Raw genomic sequence first — 22,637 nt, forward strand, 5'->3', positions numbered from 1 at the left:
CTTGGTAAGAGTTAGAGATGTTTTTAACTCTTCCGTGGTGAAGGTCCCATTATAGGGATAAGACTTTTTTGGTTTAAAGTTAATTGGCTGCTTTTCGAGTTTGTCTTTCCAGACTAAAAATTCTGGGGGGTAAGATGTTGACGAGATGGCAGAAAAGGTCTCCCCAAGTGCGTTGGCTATTGCAGTTGGGTCCACAATAACGCATCCATTACATTCCAGGACCGATGAAGGGTGCAATGTATATTTACCCTTCATTTTCCAGATTTTGTCCCAGATAACTTTAGTGCTGGTAGACTGGGTAATAGTAAATGTAAAGTGGATCCAGGATTCCTTTTGGCTCTGATGAGTATAGCGTGCACGTTTGAAGGCTAAAAGATTGGCTGTGGTAGGATATTGTCGGAATATATCCCATGCTTTATTTTGTGCCTTTTTTGCTGCTGTGCATTCAGCATTCCACCAAGGTTTTGGAAATGGCAGGAATCGGCTAGATGTTTTTGGAATTGTAGCTGCAGCTGCATGGGCAATGCTTTCTGTGATGTACGCCACTGCATCATTGATAGGCTCCTGACTGACTGCACTGATGTTAAAATCTATCAGGTGTTGAAAGTATTCCAGTCAGTCTGATCAATCTTCCATCGCGGTAACCTAAAAGGTGGATGCGGCCTCCCTTTAGGTAAACTGGTTATCATGGGGAAGTGATCACTTCCATAAAGGTTCTGCTATACCTACAAAGTGAGTGAAGGAAGGAGAGAGGAGGAGCATATAGAGAGGTCAATAGCAGAGAACGTATGGGTAGGCATGTGGAAAAAGGTGTTAGTTCCTACATTTAGAAGGGAAAGGTCATTATCAGTGAGCATACGCTCTATGACATGTCCCCTTCCATTAACATCGGCACTACCCCACAGGGTGTTATGTCCATTGAAATGGCAGCTGCACAATGACATCATCAAGGTCTTTCTGGGGGATATCAGCCCCAGGTGGCAAATAAACCAAACAGACTGTTAATAAAAACCCTACTGTAAGACGAACCGCTACCACTTCTATGTTGGTGGAGAGTGGAATAGTTTGAAATGGAGTATGGTTGCCTAGAAGTATAGCAACACCCCATGAGCAGGTCCATCCCCGATTCTGTCCTTTCGGACGATAGTAGTGTTACGAAAGGGAGGGTTTTCATTTGCCTTCAGGTATGTCTCTTGTAAGCAAAAGCAAACTGGCTCATGCTTTTCAAAGATGGCCTTGATGTCATCATTGTTTCGCCGGAATCCACAACAGTTCCATTGTAGGAATTTTGCCATTATTTTGGCTTGGTGCGTCCATCAGGCGGCTTCCAAGGTGCTGAGGGCTTACTTTTGTCAGTCTTGGCTTTATCTTTCCTGGGGAAGAACAGACGCTGTCCGGTGTCCATTTCCTCCTCAGCAAAGAGCTCCAAGACTGAATCTTCTTGTACCTCCTTCTCCACAACATCCATGTTTTCTTGGGTATTAGGGGATACTTCAACTTTCTTATTCTTTTTCTTTGGAAGTTGCTTTTTTTACTTGTGGAGCATCAGGAGGTACCGTATAGGAGTGCAGCTGATTGGTCTTTCTGTGTAGGTTTTTGTGGGCTTAAGAGGTAACGTGCGATGGGAGTGAATGACTCTTTTGGAGGAATGGTAATGTCTGTCTGAGTTCCGATGGAACATCTCCCTTCTACCTTCTGGGCGTAGGTAGGTTTGGTGATATTTAGAGGTTTCACCGCTTTCCTTGCCTCCTGGTATGATATGTGCAGCTCTGCCTTCAGCCATTGGATTTCTTTTTCTTCTTTCCACCTCTAACATGTTCGTGAGTAGGCTGGATGTTCTCCCTCGCAGTTAATGCAGGTGGGTTTTGTGGCTAAACATGCTGTTGTTTCATGATCCTTTGCACCACATCGAGCGCATGCAAGGACTCCACGGCAGGTCATTTGAGAATGTCCATATTTCTGGAATTTAAAACACTGTAAAGGGTTTGGAACGTATGGACGTACTGGACAGTTGATGTAGCCAGCCTTAATCTCATCAGGAGACTTAGGTGAGTTAAAAGTCAGGATTATGTTTCTAGTTTTCACACGTTTCCCATCTCTACGCACATTAATTCTCTTTATGGCAATAACTCCCTGTGGTTTCAGTTCTGAGCAGATTTCCTCCTCGATAACGTCGAGAAGATCCCACTCTGAAATTACACCTCTCGATGAATTGAGTATTCTATGTGGTGCCACTGTTATGGGTATTCCTCCGATTGATGTTGCTCGGAGTAGCTACTCAGACTGCCTGTCAGTTTTAGTTTCAATTAAGAGGTCACCAGAACGGAGCCTCTTAACTGATTTGCGTGAACCTGCTAACCCTTTCTGTATAAAGAAGGGTGACATTTTGCCAATTGGTTTTTCGCTGGTAGAATGTATAATTAAAAACCTTGGAACAGGCCCTGATGATATTTCAGTTCCTTGCTTCTTTGTAGCAATAATACTATTTGTGTCTTCGTCTATATTTTCAGACAGGGACCAGGTTGGGACACCTGAAGAAGTAAGTTTATCAGGATTCATGAAGTTTTGAAATGGTTCAGAGCCCGGGCTCCCTACCCACCATAGAGCCCAAAGGGACACCCACTACCCGGCATGCAATAAATACGCTCTGGAGTGGAACGCCAGGGCTACCCAGACACCATACCCACACCACCGCCAGCCTGAATTCTGTCCATCGGACCATGAGAATAGGGGCATGGCATTGACACGGTTGACCCTCGCAGGTGCGCCTACTAGCCGATTGATCCTAGCCGGGACTTCCAGGACCACCCGTCTTGTCGAAGCAGGGGTCAAAGTGGTGTATTGAAGCTGAGCCCCTCAACTACCAGGATCCCCATTTCCGAATTTCCATGGGTTGCAGCGCAAGGCAACCACGCCGGATTCCATTGATGTTAGCCTGGAACCTAGGCCGTGGGCATTGGATCCCAGTGATGCTAGTCTGGAAGTCCAGCAGCGTCACTGGGAGGTCCCCTCACCACGTACAGGTGCCCATGTCGAAGGGAGTAGAAAGGTTGCAAGAATATCTGCTGATAGTATTGAGCCAGTGTTAGGTTGGTCAGAAAACTGCTATCTTGAGACGATACACAGACTAACAGATTAACGATAGCTGCAGGCAGAAGTAAAAGTGATTCTTGCAGTATTTCTATTGAAACATGCAGCAGCTTGGAAAGCAAGGTGCTGAGGGATTTCAAAGTCTGCTGTGAGTCATCAAGGAACAGGTAAATACATGGACTGTGTTAAGGTAACTAAGAATAAGACCAGGTGGGTGTATACTTCCATGCACACCAATGCTAGGAGCATAGTAAATAAATTTGATGAATTTGAAGAGCTGATCAAGTCATGAAATGCAACCATTATTGGGATATCAGAGATGTGGTGTCACTGAGATATAAAGGATGTGGAATTTGAATATGGGGATTACAAATATGTACAGAAATGACAGACAGGATAAAAGGAGGGTTTTGCTTTTAGTTGAGAAGCACATAAAATCTAACTCAGTATAATCAATCAACATGGGTGACCAGTGCAACGTAGAATTAGTTTGGTGTGACATAAGCATTAAAAAAGCAAAAATGAGATCAGGAGTGTGTTATGGGGTGTAATGACTCTGATGAGTACAAAGAAGAGCTATACTGAGAAATAGAGTGGGCCAGTAAATCAAAATGTCTTATAATGGGCGATTTTAAGAATCTGTAGATAAAAGAACCACTAGTTGGCAGTGATCACAGTGTATTGATGTGCAATTTACTTAAATAAGTTTGTTTGTTAATTGGTTTTTAGGAGCATTAGCAACTAAGGCCATATTGCTCCGGGGATATGTGGTGGTCATTCCCTGACCTTTCCGCATCCTCTGTATGTGGTGGTCAGAGGCTCGAACCCCAGTCTAATCAAGAAGCAAGTGCTACACACTGCTGCTCCTGCCCACCTGGCTAGGGTGGCGCCACTTAAATAAGTAAATACCATCAAGAGTTGGAAGGGTTTTGCTTTTGTAAAGGAGATTACAGTGGTCTAAAGACAGTTTTTAAATTCTATACAATAGGACCAACTAACAATGTAACCAAAACAAATTCTAAAGTATTCAGGGAAATAATTCTAGAAGCTATTAGACTTTTCATACTAGGTAAGAAATACCATTAAATGCACCTCATACATAAAAAAAACTGTTTATTTTAATCAGTGCTTCAGTTTATATTAATCGCATTTTTTTCCTTATTGTAGTTTATGCATATAGAGTGGAAGTATTATGTAGCATACCCCCTCTGTTCTTGAACTACAGCATGTTGCATTGCCTAATTACTGCTGTTGTTTCATACAGTAAATGGATGTTGGTGCAGTTACTCCATAAAAGAAAGTACTGTATTGGTATTCCTACTAATCTGACTGTTTTACAATAAAGCATTAACCTTTTTTCTAATTCTTGATTTTAATATTTTCGCTATTTGTAATGGATTTCCAGAAACATTATGACAGTTTCATTTTTACTAAATTTCTCAAATAAATACTGGACAGTCAAATTAAAAGGTTTTATATTGCTTGATTTTAATCTTTCTTTCTCTTCACTTCCACGTTTTATGTACACATGTCCATTCTGGAATAATAAACAGTTTTCAACAGCTGCATTCTTAATAATAAAAGTGATTACAATAAGCAGCTTCCACTGTGTGTGTTTGTGTGCATAAAAATATTTTTTTTTTTTTTTTTAGAACCCGGATAAGAAATTTCCCCTGTACTAGGTTTCTTAAGTCCCAATTTCAACTCTACATGTTGTAATGTATTATTTTCCCTCATAAGAACTTTCCCGGGTATAAAGTTTTTAAAGCATAAAAAGTTCGTGATAAAGAATACACAGTGTATTATTATAACGATGTTTTCCCACTTAATATGTTTCTTAAATATAGAAATTTGTTTTTTTAATATTAAAAAATATTAAATGATATAAACATTTGGTAATCGAACAAGTTAGTGCTAAGCATCATTTTAGTTTGTAGTAAACCACCGAAGTAGGTGAAATGGCATCGTTTTTGATGTACATGTATCTCATATTGTGAATATGAGAGAATAAGCAATGCTTCGACAATGGATTCTCGGCAGATACCACCACTACCACCACCATCATCATCATCGTTGGGTGGTGGCAGTATCCGCCGAGAATAAGTAACATTAATCTTATCCATTGGCAAAGCGTTGCTTATTGGAAACTGCTTCGCCATCTGCCGGGTGAACTGGGAAATGTTTAGAGAGGTCTTAATTCACACTGCAGCCCAACACTTGGAAACAACAAACTGGAATAACGGGGACCCAGATGAGAATCAAACAAGGGTAATGGAAATAATACTTGAAGAGGAGAAATTCCAAACCGGGAGCAGTCCCTTGGTTTGGTTTGTTATTTGGTTTTTAGGAGCATTAGCAACTAAGGCCATATTGCTCAGGGATATGCGGTGGTCATTCCCTGACCTTTCCGCTTCTTCCGTATTTGGTGGTGACGGGCTCGAACCCCGGTCTAATCAAAAAGCGTGTGGTACGCACTGCTGCTCCTTCCCACCTGCCTACGGAGGCGCCTAGTCCCTTGGTGGACTTGCAAGATCCAGAAACTCAGGAGGGAGACCACAAAAAGAAGAAAACTCTTTTAACGGGCAAGATGCACATGGCTTGCTGCTGAGGTCCAGATACTAAAGGAGCGGTATAGTGAAGCAAGAAACAGATATACGGATGCGATAAACAAGAGCAAACAGAGTCTGGGAAAACTTGAAACTTGGTAGGCATAACAAGAAATATTGAGCCCTGGGGGTAGTCTATAGGATAATCACAAACAGGATAGGGGGTAGTCTATCGGATAATCTTCCAAAGAAACTGGAAGACTGCGGGACTGAAGCTGATCCCAAAAAAAAAAAAAAACCCCCACGAAGTCTCCACAACAGCCAACCACCTACAGACTGATATCTTTGCTACCGGTGATCAGCAAACTATTTGAGAGAATGCTATATGCCCGAATTGACACACATTACAAAGAGTGCTGAACTGCACATGTCTACCCAGTTCAGGCTTTAAGCCTGAGTCTTCCACAGTAGAGGCACTTAGACACCTGCTACATGGTGTGGCCAGCTCCAACAGTAAATACTACCTAATCATCTCCATTGATTTTGCAGGGGCATTCGACACCATTTGGTGGCCAAGCGTCCTGGCAAGACTAAGGCGGGCCAACCTTCCCTGCAACTTGTATCTTACTATCAAGTGTTACCTTATCAATAGGAGTATTAGTGTCGTGGCACCCTATGGTAGGGTAAACTGCTATGTCTGCAGGGGTTGCCCCAGGGTTCTGTCCTGGGGCAACTCCTGTGGAACATTGTCTTGGATGAGTTCCTGGCCATGGATCTTGGTGACATCCAAACCCAAGCTTTTGCCGACAACTTGATCTTGAAAATTGCTGCCGACAGTAGAGCACTGTTGGAGGTAAAAGCAAACCATGCCATCAAGGTACTACAGGACTGGACCCTCTTAAACTGCCTAAAAATCTCACCAACTAAGACATCCTCAATCTTACTGAAAGGCTCCCTTGACCTGCACAGGCCGCCTCAAGTAAAGGTGAACAACACCACAATTAAACTCCAAAACCAGCTTAAGTACCTGGGGGTGATATTAGATTGTAATCTTTCCTTCAAGAAACATATCACACATATAAGGACCAAGATAAGGAAGTATTCTGCACTGTTAGCCTGTGTGGTCTGTCGTGACTGGGGACTTAAACGTCACATACTCTCCTTATATTATAAAACAACATTCCTACCAGCTATAACATATGCCTCTGTGGTTTGGTATCACAAGGCATCAACTGCCATAAATAAACACATAATCGACTCAATCTATAGAACCATCCTGTTAACCATTACAAGAGCCTGCAGCACCACTAGCACTGTTGCCCTACAGGTCTTGGCAGGAGCCTTTCCCCTTGACCTGGACATCATACGCACTGGAATAACCTATTACATAACCAAAGGAATACCTTGCACCCATCTAGATTACGCAGTGAATAACAGTACAACCCACAAATGTGCCCCTAATTCACAAAGAGTGACACAGGTAATTACAAACCTTCTAAATTCTGTTCCAGGAAAAATAATGGAGTTATTGGTTAAAGAAGCAATGCAGGATCATTTGACAAGACTGCAGTTATAGTTCAGACACAGCATGGGTTTGTTAAGGAGAAGTCTAGTCTGACAAATGTGATGTGGTCGCAAAGGAACTGCATTTAAAAAATACTTTTGATATCATGTACTCGATTTTAGGAAAGCTTTTGATACTCTTGCACATGAAAGACTACTGTACAAATTGAAGCAGTATGGCATGGAGGGCAAGTTGCTACAATGGATAAAAGGATGGTTGAGTGGGAAAAGACAGAGAGGGGTTATCAATGGACACTGCTCTTCATGGACTAATGTTATTAGTGGAGTCACCCAGGGTTTGGTGTTGAGCCCATTGTTGTTTTCTGTATTTATCAATGATACTGATGAAGGTATATCAGGGTTAATGTCTAAGTTTGCTGACGATACATACAAAGGTTGGCAGCATTGTTAATGAAAGTAATGATAGTACACTACTGCAACAGGATCTGGAAAAGCTGAGTAGATGGGCTGAGAGGTGGCAACTGAAGTTTAACATTGATAAATGTAAAATACTTCATACGAGTAGTAGTAACCCCAGAGTAACGTACCAACTGAGTGTTACTACACTCAGGGTAGTGGAGAATGAAGAGGACCTGGGGATAATTATGTGGTCAGACATGAAGTTTTCTGGGAAGTGTAGACAGGCTGCAAGAGTAGCTCATGGTGTCTTGTCAATGATATACAGGAGTGTTGTTAGCAGGGATAAGGAGGTGATTATTCCCTTGTATAAGGCAATGGTCAAGCTCTCCTTGAGTACTGTGTACAGGTCTGGAAGAATCATTTTAGGGAGGATGTAGAGTGGCTAGAATGTGTGCTCTTATGAAGAAAGGCATATGTTCTGCAAATTACAGCATCTAGAAAGTAGGCACTTATGAGGTGACCCGATTGAGGTGTATAAGACCTTGAATGGTGGTTTGAGAAAGCTGAATGCTGATGAGATTCTAATCTCTTGCTGAGGTTACGCACCTGAAGGGACAAACTCAAATTGAGAAAGACAATTGTAGAATGTATGCGCGAAATTTGCCTTTAGCTAGCAGGTGGTTGATAGTTGGAACAAATTTCAATCTGTTGTAGTGGAGATCAACAACTGAAATAAATTCAAGGCAGTACTAGATGAACATTCGGAGTGAATGGATGGGTGAAATGGGAAGGGATTTTATTTTTGGCTGATGCTGTATATATAAACTTGCTTTCTTGCATCACATGCCTCTACTAATTCTAATTTGCGTTGCGTGTGTGTGTGTGTGTGTGTGTGTGTGTGTGTGAAAAGCCACTTGATATTAAGAACTATTTTCTTCTGATTTATCAGAAGAATAGCAGAAATTTTTATCAAGCAACCTTGCCAGCAGACAAATAATTCAGTCATAGTGATCCCAAAAATGTCCCTGCCTCCCAAATCCATATTGATTCAATCCCATAATTTCTGAATTCAGTTCATTAGGATTTTTGGACAAGATGGCAGTGTACACCCAATTTAACGTCAGTGTAAATACTAAAATATGAGAACATTTTTACAGTAGTTAGAATAGTCTGAGTACAAAAAGGAACTTTTCTGTTTATGATTTCAATAAAAATTATCACTATGCTTATTCAACTGAATTCAAGTTTCACTGTACAGAATCTGAAACTCAACTAATTAATTGCATGTATCAATGAATGCACTGAATAACTCTAAATATTATACAATGAAACAATTTATAATGAAAAAAATTTTTCCTAACTTTTATGAATTGCATGTGTTCTGTGCTATTATGCAACATATCTGCTACAAGAGGACCCCATTTATTTATCCAATAGGTTGTTATATTCAGGGCTGTTGCAAGAGGGGCAAACGAAGCATTTACCTAAAGAGAAACAGAGAATGGTTATTTTATAATAAAATGTGATCTTTTAAACATACACAGCTATATTTTCATTCTGTGCATTTCAAATTGAAAATTTCATGCAACAAGTTGAATTACTAGAAATCTGAAACTGTTTATGGGTTAATATTACCTTAAAACTGATACCAAAAACATTAATTCAAGAAATCAGATCAATATTTTTGTTTATAAACAAAATTACATATTAATAAAAATATCAATTTCAATAATAAATATTTCATACTTTATTAAATTCACTTACTTTTTGAAAACTAATTTAATTCAAACACTGCAGAAAATTTTATACCTGCTATTGAGGAATGACAATACACAGTGAAGGCTATCCTGTAACCATTTTTTGGGGGAAATTTTTTTGGTAAATCTTTGATGTAGAAATGTATATTGCACATTGTAGTGTAGAATATGTTTGTATTATCATATTTTGTATTAATTGTAATACAGTATACATTGCTGTATTATAATTAATATTTTACTGAGTATATTGTGAATTTCTTCATGTAACAAAAAAAAATATGTATGCATGTTGAATTGCAAGATATGTGCATGTGTGAATTTTTCTTTAGGATTAATTTTAGCATATAAATGCACAACCAGCATATTTAAAAATCACTTAATGGCAGGGAAAATAAAAATCATGTTTCACTTTTGAAGAGATAGTGTTCCAAATTAAGAAATATATTCACTGTTTGAGTAGATCACAGGAAACTTAAAAAAGCTGTGCTTGTTTTCAGTTATCAAGAACAGTGGTTTGCAGAGTGAATGTTGCAATGCTTACGTAGGTCATAAAATAATTTGAAGGAATTCATGTGGGAGGAACAGTGAAAATAAAACATGAATGAAAGGACAAATACAGTCTACCACATCAAATAGGAAAAATAATTATATTATAACAGAAAAAACAAAGAATTTAAAATTTCTAAATTATTATTATTACTAGTGGCATATGATAACAAAGAAGAAAGCTTATAAAGCATCAGCAAAAATAAAACAAAAAAAACCTCCCACATCACTTGTCAACTGTAGCCAATAATTTGTCTAGTTCTTTCTTAATTTATTGAAACTGTCCGCCTCCACAACACAAGGGTAGAAGTTTGTTCCAACAGACAACCATCTGTTAGCTGAATGCAAAACTCCTCGCATCTATTCTGCAATTATCCTTCCTCAATATGAATTTATGTCCCCTTCATGTGTGTAATCTGATCAAGAGGAAGAATGCCATCAGCATTGAGCTTCCTAAAATTCAAAGCCCTAAAAACCTCAATTAGATAATCTTAGAGGTGCCTAGTCTCACGATGCTGCAATTTGTAGAACTCAAGCCTGTCTTGGTGAGATTTAGGTGTATAAGGCCTTGAATGGATTGAGCAGGCTCAATGCTGATGGGATTCTTCCTCTTTCTCAGATTACAAACCTGAAGCAGCACAAATTCAAACTGAGGAAACACAGTTGTAGAATAGATGTGCAGAAGTTTGCCTTTAGCCAGCGAGTAGTTGATTGCTGGAACAAACTTCCATCTGTTGTTGTGGAAGTTGATAGCTTAAATAAATTCAAGGCAGAACTTCTTGACAAACATTTGGAATGAATGGATCAGTGAAATGGGAAGGGTTTTTTTTTTTTTTTGTTGTTGTTGATACTGTATAAGCTTGTTTTCTTGCATCATGTGCCTCTACTAATGCTAAAAGACCACCCTTTAATTCTCTTCACCATTCCAGCAGATCTACATACTTCTTAAAATGTGGCCTCCAGACCTGTATGCAGTACTCAAGATGCAGCCTAACCATTGCCTTATGCAATTGAATAATCACTTTCATGTCCCTTCTAGCAAAGTTCCTGTATATCATTAGACAAAACTTTATGAACTGTCTTGGCAGCTTGTCTGCATCACTCAGAGAATTTCATATCTGCCTGCACAATTAGCCCCAGGTCTATTTTCATTTTCCACTACCCTAAGTGTATTACCACACAATTGTTCATTAATCAGCGATGATTTCTGCTACCCACAGGCAGTACTCAGCATCTGGCAATGCTAAATTTCAACTGCCATTTCTCAGCCCACTGGCCTAATTTCTTTCAATCTTGTTGCAGCAGCTCATCCTGATTACTGTCATTATCCAAACTGTTAACCTTTGTATCATTCTACAAACTTAAAAATAAACCTTATATACCTTCAACAATATCAGTAATAAATAAAGAAAACAACAAAGGGGCGAGCAGTGACCACTGAAGGACTCAGCTTAGTCATTGAAGAGCATTGTCCATTAATAACCACTCTTCTTCTCCCATTCTACACAGAGAAACACAATGCAGAGAAGCATTTATTATCTAGTTATTTTAAAGACTGTGTTGAAATAAGTTAGATTAGATCCTAATTAAACTCTGTTTAATTAGTATTTAATCATCTTACTATTTAAGTCTTGTCTGACCAATTTGATTGGATACTATGATGTGGTCACAAAGGAAATGGATGCAAAAAATAATTTTGATACCATATATTTGGATTTCAAGAAAGCTTTTGATACTGTTGCACACGGAAGACTGCAAATTGGAGGGGAATGGCATTAAAGACAAGTCACTGCTATAGATAAAGGAATGGTTGAGTGGGAGACAACAGAGAGTGGTAACCAATGGACACTGCTCTTTGTGGACTAATGTTATTAGCGGAGTTCCCCAGGGTTTGGTATTGGGCCCATTGATGTTTTCTGTATTCATCAAAGATACTGACGAATGTATATCAGGCTTAATGTCCAAGTTTGCAGATGATACAAAGGTTGGCAGGGTTGTTAACGACAGTAAAGACAGCCGGCTACTGCAACAGGATTTAGATAAGTTGGGCAAATGGGCTGAGAAGTGGCAACTGAAGTTTAACATTGACAAATACAAAGTACTGCATATGGGTAGCAGTAACCCAAGAAAAAACGTACCAACTGTGTGGTACTACACTCAGGGAAGTGGAGAATGAAAAAGAGCTGGCTGTAATTTGCAGTCAGATATGAAGTTCACTGAGCAGTGCAGAGGGGCTGCCATGGCCGGTCATGGAGTCATGTCAATGATATAAAGGAATTTTGCTAGCAGGGACAAGGAAGTGATTATCCCATTGTACAAGGCAATGGTCAGGTCACACATTGAGCAGTGCATACAGGTCTGGAGGCCTCATTTTAGGAAGGATGTAGAGTTGCTAGAATGAGTACAAAGATGGGCAACAAGATTGGTAAGGAGAACAAAAGGGTGCTCTTTACAAGAAAGGCTTAAATTCTGCAAATTGCAGCACCTGTGAGGTGATCTGATTGAGGTGTATATGGCCTTGACCAGGCTGAGCAAGCTCAATTTTGATGGGATGCTTCCTCTTTCTCAGATTAAGAATCTGAGGGGGGGGGGGGGTATAGATTTGAATTGAGGAAACAGTTGTAGAATAGAAGTGCTGAAATTTGCCTTTAGCCAGCAGGTGGTTTAGTGCTGGTATAGACTTCCATCTCTTGTTATGGAAGTTGATAGCTTGAATAAATTTAAAGCTGAGCTAGATAGGCATTTGGAGTGAATGGATGGGTGAAATGGGAGGGTTTTTTTTTTTTTTTTTGCTGATGCTGCATAAGCTTGCTTTCTTGCATTGTATGCCTGAACTAATGCTAATGCTAAAAAAAAGAAATTTAAGGATTATTCAATTTCCTTATATCTTTTTACACAATAGAAAACCTCATTAAAAGCATACAATAATAAATTCCTCACCCTTGTAATAATCTTCTGAGTAATTCTATTATTAGGAAAAAATATAATCTTTCCACGGACAAAAGGCTTCATTTGCTTCCACACCATTCTAGTAAGTTGATTTTGCTCTAACACTTGAAATAATGCATTGCATTTGGCTGCTGTTAATTAAAGACAAACAGTTTAATAGTCAGGAAGTTCAAAAGTTTTAAGACTTTTAAATCACTTAAAATGAAAGTGGTACATTCATTAACTTTCGACTGAGAAAATCTACTTGAAAATTTGTCAATAATTAACTAAAGGTAAAGGAGGTTTTTATTTAACTACAGAAGGCGTTTCTGTGACTCATATATGAATAGTTAATTTGATGAAAAACTAAGTGGCACCACAACACATTTCTTTTAAAGACATCATTTTAACTGTCTCTGTGAAGGATAATCACAATATGAGATAAGAGTTAAAATGATGCCTTTACACTACTATTGTAGTTTTTGTTTAAGAGTTATCTATTGTGTATCTACACCAATATTTAACAGATTTACACCAGGGACTCACATGTGGTGCACATGGGCTTGGCACACCCAGAGTCCTGAGCCAGATATCATCATTATTCTCTTTCCTGGTAATCCCCCCCCTTCCCCCTCTCTCTCTCATGGTAACTCAAATTTTTTTTTTGTTGGTGCAGCATAAGACTCAGGATTCCTTCCACCATATGGCTAATAATAATTTTAAGCTCTTATAATATTATGCCTTGTTGCATTTGGATTTATTATGAGGGGTGCTTAAAAATTTTGTGACCTGAGTATGAAAGGGTAGTGGTACAGTGATAAGAATTTTTGTACTTAATGTATGACACTTCAAACAGCAACCCACCAAGTTTCATGCAGGTCTTTTTTTAATTACAGGTTCCAAAGTTAACAAACTTGTGTGAATGAAGAAAGATGAACAAAAGAGTCTGTGGAGTCATCCAACAATATTTGGGGAAAAAAGGGACTAGCACCAAAGTCAATTCACAAGGATATGGTTCCAACATTCCAAAAGAAAGGGTAGTAGAATTTAAATGAGGGAGGGAGAGCCTGGAAGATGACCTACACTGTGGAAAACCTGCAGATCCATTACTCCAGAAGTTTGGAAATGTGCATGATATGATGATTATTGATCAGCAAGTTACAGTTCAGTACATTGCTACCATCTTGGGTATCTTGCTACCATCTTGGGATGAGATACCCAAGATACCCATCTTGGGTATCTCATCTGAAGGTATGTACCACATAATAACAGGTCCTCACTATGAAAAATGTCTCAGCACAGTGGATCCCAAAGTGTTGATGAGAGAAGTTCAAAAATGCACAAGAGTTTTTCAAGTCAAGTGAGCATTTAGCATCGTTATAATGGGGCTGAGAGTATCCACATGCTAATCAAAAAATTTTCAGCTGCAAGAAAGGAAGAGTTTGAAAAATTTTGTCATTTTATTGATATAATTGTCATATTAAATTGTACTCTATAAGTATCTTTATAGTTCTAGTCACACTCATTATTTAATTTTTTAATTTAGTTAGAGATTTTGTAAGTTCCTACTTAACATACGTAGAACCTTTGTATCATTCGAATCTTGCTGCCATTGTTATATTATTATTAAATTACAGTTGCTCAGAGCGAAACGGATACAAAAATATAGATTGTGACAAGTTTAATAATAGGAAATATACATACATTAGATCATTTAATCATATGCCATTGTTATAGTTATAGAAAGAGTAGTAAAGCACTTCAAATTTTTAAATTGTGGTAAATAGATAGCTCTAAAGTTCAATTCGCTTAGACTGGTATTAGATGGATAATTTTGTTATAAGTTATAATTAACTTAACTCTCAAACGTAATAGTATGGCCGAATACATATAACGCAAACTTTGTAGCATGGTAGTATTATTGCTACATAATTGGTCTATCAATAAGAACATTCAAATTTGAATTATATATAATTAGTAACATAAATTTCATTGCATAACCAGTGCATAGCATTATTACTGCATTAGTTTTTAATTTTTAATTATACTGATTTTGAATGAAAATCGTGCCTCAGACCAGAACAGCAAAGCAAAGGGCTCAAGCTAGTGGTCATGCCATAGTTCTGGGGAGAACTGGGGGGGGGGGGGGGGGAGTTGGCCTTATAAGATGTACAGCTGGTTTGATGTTTACAGAGCTATCAGAAATGGGATGTCTTTGTGTTTACTCAACGTACTGAGTGTGAGGATATTAGGTGCCAACTCAGCATTGTTATGGGCCTTTATGACAGCTTGAAGAACAGGGTCGATGCCCTCAAAGGTATTAAACTGGAGCTCATCAAGCTCTCAGATGCCCATATCAATGACAGAGCATGTTCTTCATTATCAGGCAATACAGTAGCAAACCCCAAGGCAGAATGCATTTGCCTCACAGGATCTAGTTATTGTCAGTGACTCTATTCTCAGGGAAACAGAAAATATATTGTGCAAAAAGGATGGGTGGCACAGGACCAGAGTATGTTTGCCAGGGGCAAAAGTTGATGGAGTTGTAGAGCAGATATCTTTTAAGGGAACAAAAGGTGATATTGTTGTACAAGTTGGCACTAATGGAATTTGTGGCCTTGTCTAAAGAAAAAACTAATCAAGAACGTTTTAGTTTCATTTTATTGTGACAACAAAACAAAAGAATTATATGATACAAGAACTAAATATAAAAGTTCATGAAAATCAGTGAAACCATTTTTTGAAAAAGAAGAAGAAGAAGAAGAAATGTAATTTTCCAATTAATCTTCAAGTAAAGTTCATTGACCTTGGCAGGAAGAAAGTTCAGTTTCTGATAAAAAATCACTTAAAAATATTAGTAAAAAACAGCAATGAGTTTTTGAAACAGTGATTTTGGGAGACCCTCTGATCAGGGCCCTAGGCAGATGTCTTTTTGCCTATAGGATAATGTGCCACTGATTAAGAGTAGGAGATCTGCAGACTTACTTAACAAGTACAGGGTAATGTTGAAAAAAGTTGAGTTCGGGTTAAATTTGAAAGTGTTTGCAATTCTGACCAGACACAAGAGGAGGGAGTATATGAGGAGAGCCTTCAATCAATTTGGCCTGCAGACATTTTGCAAAGCTCATGAGTTGAATGTTTCTCAGTGTGTCCATGCTTGTTAACAGGAGAGACTGCTTCAACAGGGAGGGAATACACTTATATAGAAAGTGTGCAAGAATATTTGCTGATGCTATTGAGGCACTGTTAGGTGGGTCAAAAAACTGAGAGTTTGGGGAGGATACACAGACTAATAGATTAACAATAACCACAGGCACAAGTGAAAGTGATTCTTGCACAGCTTCTATTGAATGAGCAGCAGCCTTGAAAGTAAGGTACTCCGAATTTCAAGTACTGCTGGAAGTCATAATGAAACAAGTATATACATTGGCTGTGTTAGGGTAACTCAGAGTAAGAACAGATGCATGTGTACTTGCATGTACACCAAAGCTAAAAGTATAGTAAGTAAATCTGATGAACATGAAGTGCTGGTCAAGACACCAAATGCAGACATTGTTGGGATTTCGATTCATGGTATCACTCAGATATAGGGGATGCAGGATTTGAATATGGGGGAGTACAATGTATACAGAAAAGCCAATCAGGACAGAAGGCGGCAGTTATGCTCTTAGTTAAGAAGCACATGAAATCTAAGGCAGTGCATTCAGTTGGCATGGATGGCCAATGTAATGTTCAGCCAATTTAGTATGACAATCACTAAGAAAACAAAAATGAGAACAGGAGTGTGTAGGTCTAATGACTCTGATGAGTACAAAGATGAGTACAAAGTAGGTCTAATGACTCTGATGAGTACTAAAGTGGGCCAGTAAATTGTAATGTGTTATAATGGGGAGTTTTAACTTTCTAGGTATTGACTTGGTATGGAACTTGTGGGTTGGTCACTTGCACACTAGCAAGACTTTTGTGGATTTACAGGATGACTGTTTTCTATATCAGCATGTGTGAGAAGCAACTAGGGGAAATAATACGTTTTATCTGATTATCAGCAGTGATTATTCGTGCATTATTAAGAATCTGCAGATAAAGGAACCACTAAGTGGCATTGATCACAGTGTGATGATATGAGTTTTGCTCAAAGATGCAACTACCATCAAGAGTAAAGGGAAGGGGTGTTGCTTTTGTAACACCCCTTCAGACAGTTTTTAAATTCTATACAGTGGGACCAACTGATGATATTACCAACAGCAAATTCCAAATGGGAAGCATCCAAGGAAATAATCTTGGAAGCTACAAGGCTTTTTAGACCAACTAAGAAATATTGTTCACGATTTAGGCCTAAATGGACGTCAGATGAACTAATGAGACTCGTGGCAGAGAAGAAAAGTGCATGGGATGCATATAAATTATCAGGCGACACAGAAGCCTGCGGTAGATATAAACTAGTCAGCAATCAATTCACAAAGGAGGCCAGGCAAAAGAAGGCAAATTATGAGAAATCTTTGGTGAAGGATGCAAAGAAAAACAGCAAAGACTTCTTTACCTATGTAAACACTGGAAAGAAGGGGATAAATCAAATTGGCGCACTTGATATCAATGGTTTTTTATTAATTAACCTGCTCAGGTTGCTGACAAACCAAATGAGTATTTTGCATCTTCATTCACACATAAGCAATTCTTTAGGGAAGGGGATGTCAGAAGGTTATCAAGCTCAAACAGGGAGCTAAGTGATTTTGTAATAACTGACAGGAAAGTGGAAGAGAAATTGTTGATGTTAAACATAAGAAAGGCACCTTGGGTAGATGGGATCTATTGAGTTGTATTAAAGGAGGCAGAAAAGGAAGTAAGCAAATCCTTGGCCATAATTATAAGAGCATCCTTGGATTCAGGGGAGTCCCCACGGGCACAAGACGTGGAAATGTATCCCCTATTCACAAATGGGAATCAAAGTAAGATACGAGTAATCACAGACCTGTTAGTTAAATTCTGTTCCAGGGAAAATAATGGAGTAACTGGTAAAAGAAGTAATGAAGGATCATCTACAGAAGGCCACAATTATACTTTATACTTCAAAACAGCATCGATTTGTTAAGGGGAAATCCAATTTGATTGGTTACTACATTGTGGTCACAAAAGAACTGAATGCAAAAAATAATTTTTTATATTCTTTACTTCGACTTCAGGAAAGCTTTTGATATCACTGCACAAAAGACTGCTGTACAAATTAGTGGCATTAATGGAGGTTGCTGCTATGGACAATGGGATGGTTGAGTTTGAGAAGACAGTAGGTGCTAATCAATGGATGTTGCTCTTCATTGCCTAATGTTATTAGTGGAGTCTCCCAAGGTTCAGTGTTGGGCTCATCTATATTTATCAATGACATTGATGAATGCATATTAGCCTTAATGTCCAAGTTTGTAGATGGTACAAAGGTTGGCATGGTAGTTGGTGTCAGTAATGACAAAATGCTACTGCAACAGGATATAGAAAAGTTGGGTAGATGGGCTGACAAATGGCAGTTGAAGTTTAACATTGATAAATGGAAAGTACTGCGTATGGGTAGCAGTAACCCAAAAGTAACATACCAACTGTGTGGTACTACACTCAGGATAGTGGAAAATGAGAAAGACCTGGGGTAAATGTGCAGTCAAATATGAAATTCTCTGAGCAATGCAAACAGGCTGCCAGGACAGTTCATGGGGTGTTGTGAATGATACACAGGAACTTTCCTATCAGGGATAAGGAGGTGATTATCCTATTGTATAAACCAGTGGTCAAGTCACATCTTGATTACTGCATACAGGTCTGGAGGTCTCATTTTAGGAAGGATGTGGAGTTGCTGGAACAAGTGCATAGAAGGGCAATGAGATTGGTGAGTGGGACAAAGGGGTGCTCTCACCAAAAAAGGCTTCAGTTCTCCAAATTGCAGCATCTGGAGACTAGCCCCTGCGAGGTGATCTGATTGAGGTGTTGAAGCTTTTGAATGGATTGAGGAAGCTCAATGTTGGCTTATCTTCCTCTTGCTCAGACTACAAACATGAAGGGGCACAAATTCGAATTAAGAAAGGACAGTTGCAGAATATATGTGTGGAAGTTTGCCTTTAGCCAATGGGTGGCTGATTGTTGGAAGTAATTTCCATCTGTTTTTTGGAAGTTGACAGTTAAAATAAATTCAAGGCAGAACTAGAGAAACTATTAAAGGGAATAAATAGGTAAAATGGGAGGCGTCTTTTTTTTTTTTTTTTTTTTTGCTGAGGCTGTATAATCTTGCTTTCTTGCATCATTTTCCACTACTAATGCTAATTATTTTCAAACAGATCTAACAAATATCTTGCAAGGTTTGCAACAATGGATAAGATGTGGGTTCATCGCTTTCAGCCAGATGCAAAAGAGCATTCTAAGCAGTAGAAACACAGCTCTTCTTCCCTTCCAAAGAAAGCCAAGTTGATTCCTTCTGCTGGTAAGGCGATGGCATTGGTTTTTTTTTTTTGGGACCGATGGAATGTTTCTAGTGGATTACATTCAAATAAGCCAGACAATCATAGGAGAATATTATGCAGACATTGTGAGTCGTTTGTGTGTGAAAACATCAAAGACAAATGCCAAGGATAACTGAACAAAAAAAAAAAGAGTCTTGTTCCACCAGGAGAATGCACCTGCTCACAAGTCTGTCATTACTATAGGTGCACTACACATGAGTGTGGCTTTGAAATCTTGGACCATCCCCCATATTCACCAGATGTAGCATCATTGGACTTTCACCTATTTCCTAATTTGAAAAAAATATCTGACTGGCATCAATTTTCCTGCTGAGAGCGACATCATTGCTGCAGCGGATACATTCCTGGAAGCCCAAGACAAAATTTCTTCGCAATAAGAAAGAATGTATTTCATCAATGGCAAAAGGATATTGACTCCAAAGGGTGGGTTATGTTACAGTAACATGTTATGAGACTCCTCAAATAAATTCTTCATACCCATGCCATGAACTTTTCAAATACCCCTAATATAATATATCAATTAACGTGGGAATCACTACTGAAGTTCATTAATTAAAGTACTCTATTCAAAATGTTCTGGAGGGCATACTGCGAAAAATTTGGAAGCTCTATGTAGGAGAGACTCATATGTAGAAAATGTAATAGTAGAATTACTGATTTAGAAACTTTCTATTTACATACAGTATGTATGTCATTCATATTTATTAACATAAAGTTAGTAAATATGAATGAAAGATAAGAGAAACATTGTATATGTCATTATATAGTCTGATTGTGTTCTAATTTATAAATCACACGCGAGTCATGTGGAGGTTTTCTGTAATGATAAAAGACACCTTTGTTGACTATGGCAGTAAAAAAAATAGTTTATCTAAAAAACGATGTTTTTTAGATATTTTTTGACCAATTTTCATGACCAATTTTTTTTTTTTAATTTTAAATATGGGGCGTGCATATATTTCATGGCTGACCCGACAGAGGCTGGAAGTAAAGATTAAAAGAATAACAAGAATAAAAAGCAAGAAATGGGATAACTTACTGAAGTCGTTGCGATCTGTACTGCTGTGGAGAAATAAAATGTTTAAACTGAATGTGGGCTACAGTATATGGTGTAAGAAATCGGGAAAATTTTAAGATTAAATAAATTAAATAATTAAGTTTGGCTAGTTACTCCATATGTCGCAGGTCGGAAATGTATTAACAAATTAAATTAGCAAAGTAGTAAATTAAAATTAATTAAACCAATTTTGTTATGAATGTAAAAAGGATTAGTGGAAGGGTTACCCTTTTAAGGTTAAATGTGTGAAGGAATGCATCCCAGGATAGAAAGGAATGTGTCGGGTCAGCCATGAAATATACACACGCCCCATGTTTAAAATTTAAAATAAAATTAATAATAAAAAAAAAAATTTTTTAACTGACTTTACCTACTTTTCCTGTGTACCACGTGTGGCACGTATTTCATGTCAGAAACAGAGGCTATACCCACTTATTGCCGTTTCCTCTTTTGATTTCGGCAGCTGGCCCCAGAAAAAGGCACTGAGGTCACAGGATGAACAGCACTAAGTTATTCTTATTATTTCTTATTACTTCTCCTTTATCTTAGCTCCCTTTTTTATTCACTTCTCCTTTATCTTAGCTTCCTTTTTTATTTGTTGATAGCTATTAGCAACAAAAAAGCTAATAGCTATCAACAAAAAACTAAAACTTAGTATTAATAATTATAGTTTTCCATATGTATACTGCATACCAAAGTTCCATAAGAATCCAATAAGCTTCAGGTTCATTACTTCATGCAAGAATAGTTATGCATACAAAGCTGGCAAAACCTTAGAGCAACTACTGAAACCTATTATTAACATCTTGCCTGACAGCAAGATAATCAACAACAATATCCCTATTATAAATGCCTTACATAGTAACACTATATCCCATGTACAAACCTTCGACTTCACTAACCTATTTACAAGCATAGATCAAACCAATTTGAAGCATGTCTTAAACAACGTGTATAATAGATACAAACATAGCATAGATTGCAAACCTATATATTGGAATAATCTGCTCAATTTGTGCATTTCCAACAACTACATTTTCAACGGAAAAACAGTTTACCAACAAACCATAGGTAGCCCTATGGGCAGCCTAGTGAGCTGTATCATTGCCAATCTATACCTATACTAGTATGAAACATCACTACCTCCGGATATCTGCATATTCAGATATACTGATGATTTATTTGTAGCAAATTGCCCCAACTTCATATAAAACCTTGCCAATACATACCCGATTGAGCTCACACTAGAAAAAACTAATAATAATAACAAGGCTGCTAACTACTTGGATTTAGATATAGACCTCAACAACCACTGTCAATATATATAATAAGCATGACGCCTTCAGCTTTAATGTATTCAGCTTCACGCACTGGCATTCGAATATTTCCAAAAAAATACATGCCAACATCACCTTATCTCAAATCGTCAGAATAGCCAAGATATGCAATAGCAAACAACTGATAGTAAGCAACATCGGAAACCTGTACAGAAAACTTGCTAAACAAACAGTTTCCAGCAGCTTACTTATATTACCACATCAAAAAAGCTCTCGGTATTATCAAATATAAAAAATTGACTAACTGTACTATTGATATCAATAATATCATATCAAACTGATATTCCATAACTGCTAGGCTTGTACATATGTATAGTCAATACTCCCAGCCTCTTTGGGGTCTTACAAGCGTAGAAACTCGTACCTCCCGGCTGGCTATCTATAGGAGTATTCATTTACCATTTATATATTATTTTATTTATTTACTTTTTTATTTTCATACATAAATACATGAAGGATGCTCACAGAACTATGTTCAGGGTCCTACTATAGAAACGGGTATAGCAACCCCAAACTGCCCTACCACCATCTTTTTGTCTTCTTCAGTACTCTTTATGCTTTCTTATCACCTATATTTTTATTTCTCGTGAGCCATTAGTTTACCGAACGCCAAACCCGAGATGCTCCTTTTTTGCTTTAAAATACTTTCCTCGCCTGTACAAAGTTCAGCGACTATTTACCGCTACTTTGCAAGCCTATTATTCCTTTCTATCCTGGGATGCATTCCTTCACATGTTTAACCTTAAAAGGATAACCCTACCACAAACCCTTTTTACATTCGTAACAAAATTGGTTTAATTAATTTTAATTTACTACTTCGCTAATTTAATTTATGTTAATACATTTCTGACCTGCGACACATGGGGTAACTAGCCCAACTTAATTATTTAATTTATTTAATCTTAATTTTCCCGATTTCTTACACCACGGGTTGCCAGTCTACACCATATACTGTA

General features: G+C 38.0%; 1 protein-coding gene across 1 annotated transcript in view; it reads right to left on the bottom strand.

Moving 5' to 3' along the window:
* LOC150077598 (phospholipid-transporting ATPase ABCA1-like) overlaps positions 1 to 22,637 on the bottom strand; it is a gene marked incomplete at its 3' end in the record, with an annotated part of 856,770 nt that overhangs the window by 600,233 nt on the left and 233,900 nt on the right. The window contains exons 10-11 of the mRNA XM_090386943.1: positions 12,803 to 12,942; positions 8,921 to 9,043 (exon numbers count right to left, since the gene is read on the bottom strand). Coding sequence (XP_090243069.1) covers positions 8,921 to 9,043; positions 12,803 to 12,942 — 263 coding nt within the window. The remainder of the gene's footprint in view (positions 1 to 8,920; positions 9,044 to 12,802; positions 12,943 to 22,637) is intronic.

Source organism: Mastigoproctus giganteus, chromosome 12, assembly GCF_048544385.1.
Source record: "Mastigoproctus giganteus isolate SK-2022 chromosome 12, ASM4854438v1, whole genome shotgun sequence".
Taxonomy (NCBI): Eukaryota; Metazoa; Arthropoda; class Arachnida; order Uropygi; family Thelyphonidae; genus Mastigoproctus; species Mastigoproctus giganteus.